The sequence below is a fragment of the Octopus bimaculoides genome, unplaced genomic scaffold (genome assembly GCF_001194135.2).
Source record: "Octopus bimaculoides isolate UCB-OBI-ISO-001 unplaced genomic scaffold, ASM119413v2 Scaffold_197842, whole genome shotgun sequence".
NCBI classification, from domain to species: Eukaryota; Metazoa; Mollusca; class Cephalopoda; order Octopoda; family Octopodidae; genus Octopus; species Octopus bimaculoides.
The window spans coordinates 953-1,955 of NW_026359314.1; the positions used below are offsets into that span (position 1 = coordinate 953).

General features: G+C 44.4%; 1 protein-coding gene across 1 annotated transcript in view; it reads left to right on the forward strand.

The window, feature by feature from the left end:
- LOC106882237 (uncharacterized) overlaps window positions 1-999 on the forward strand; it is a gene marked incomplete at its 3' end in the record, with an annotated part of 1,875 nt that extends 876 nt beyond the window's left edge. The window contains exon 2 of the mRNA XM_014932841.2: window positions 715-999. Within this exon, the coding sequence (XP_014788327.2) occupies window positions 715-999 (285 nt within the window). The remainder of the gene's footprint in view (window positions 1-714) is intronic.
- Window positions 1,000-1,003: the final 4 nt, after the last annotated feature.

Consider the following 1,003-nt stretch of genomic DNA (forward strand, 5'->3'; position numbering starts at 1 on the left):
TACCCTTAACGTAGTTCTCGGGGGGGGGGATATTCAGCGTGACACAGAGTGTGACAAGGCTGACCCTTTGAATTACAGGTACAACAGACAGAAACAGGAAGTCAGAGTGAGAGAAAGTTGTGATGAAAGAGTACAGCAGGGTTCGCCACCACCAACCCCTGCCGGAGCCTCGTGGAGCTTTTAGGTGTTTTCGCTCAATAAACCCTCACAACGCTCGATCTGGGATTCGAAACGGCGATCCTATGACCGCGAGTCCGCTGCCCTAACCACTGGGCCATTGCGCCTCCACGAAGCATTGGGTATGATAAAAAAAAGCAAAACATATGAACAAAAATCGTTTTAGCTGTTGTCGGTAATGCTTTTAACCCTGGGCCAGTCTTGATCCACCAGACCTATGACCAACGATGTTCCAGCTCTTATGAATCCTCTTTGATTTAAACATCGTGTATCTACGGCTACATTATCTAAGGTTCCCCTCGTTGTCGTTGTTGTTTAGCGCTAATGCAGTCCTGATCCAGCAGACCCATGACCAAAGACATTCCAGTGATGACCATCCTAACAAGAATTATCTTATCCAACATGATCCTGTTTGTTGTTGTTGCTATCATCATTATCATTGTTGTTGTTGTTGTTGTTGTTGTTCTTGGTGGTATTTGAAATTGTTGTTTTTGTTGCAAACAATTAATTTTCTTTTTTTCTTTTTTCGATTTGCAGAAATTCTCAAGAGATGTTTTGTTATTCTTCAACAAGAAAGCAAAAGATGATGGCTTGGAACCAACCGGTGAAGACGAAGCGAATAGGTTCGCCGAATGCCAATGGGATTGGGTTCGGCACGTCGACGATAACCGCTTCCCGCGGGTCTTCGAAAGAGCCGTCTGCAAAGACAACGAACGCTGCAAACCTGTATTCAAGGAGATCGTCATGTTTGTTAAACGCCCTGAACATGGTTGTATTGGAGAATATTGCAATTACGAACCACATATCTACAATGAACCGGTGGCTT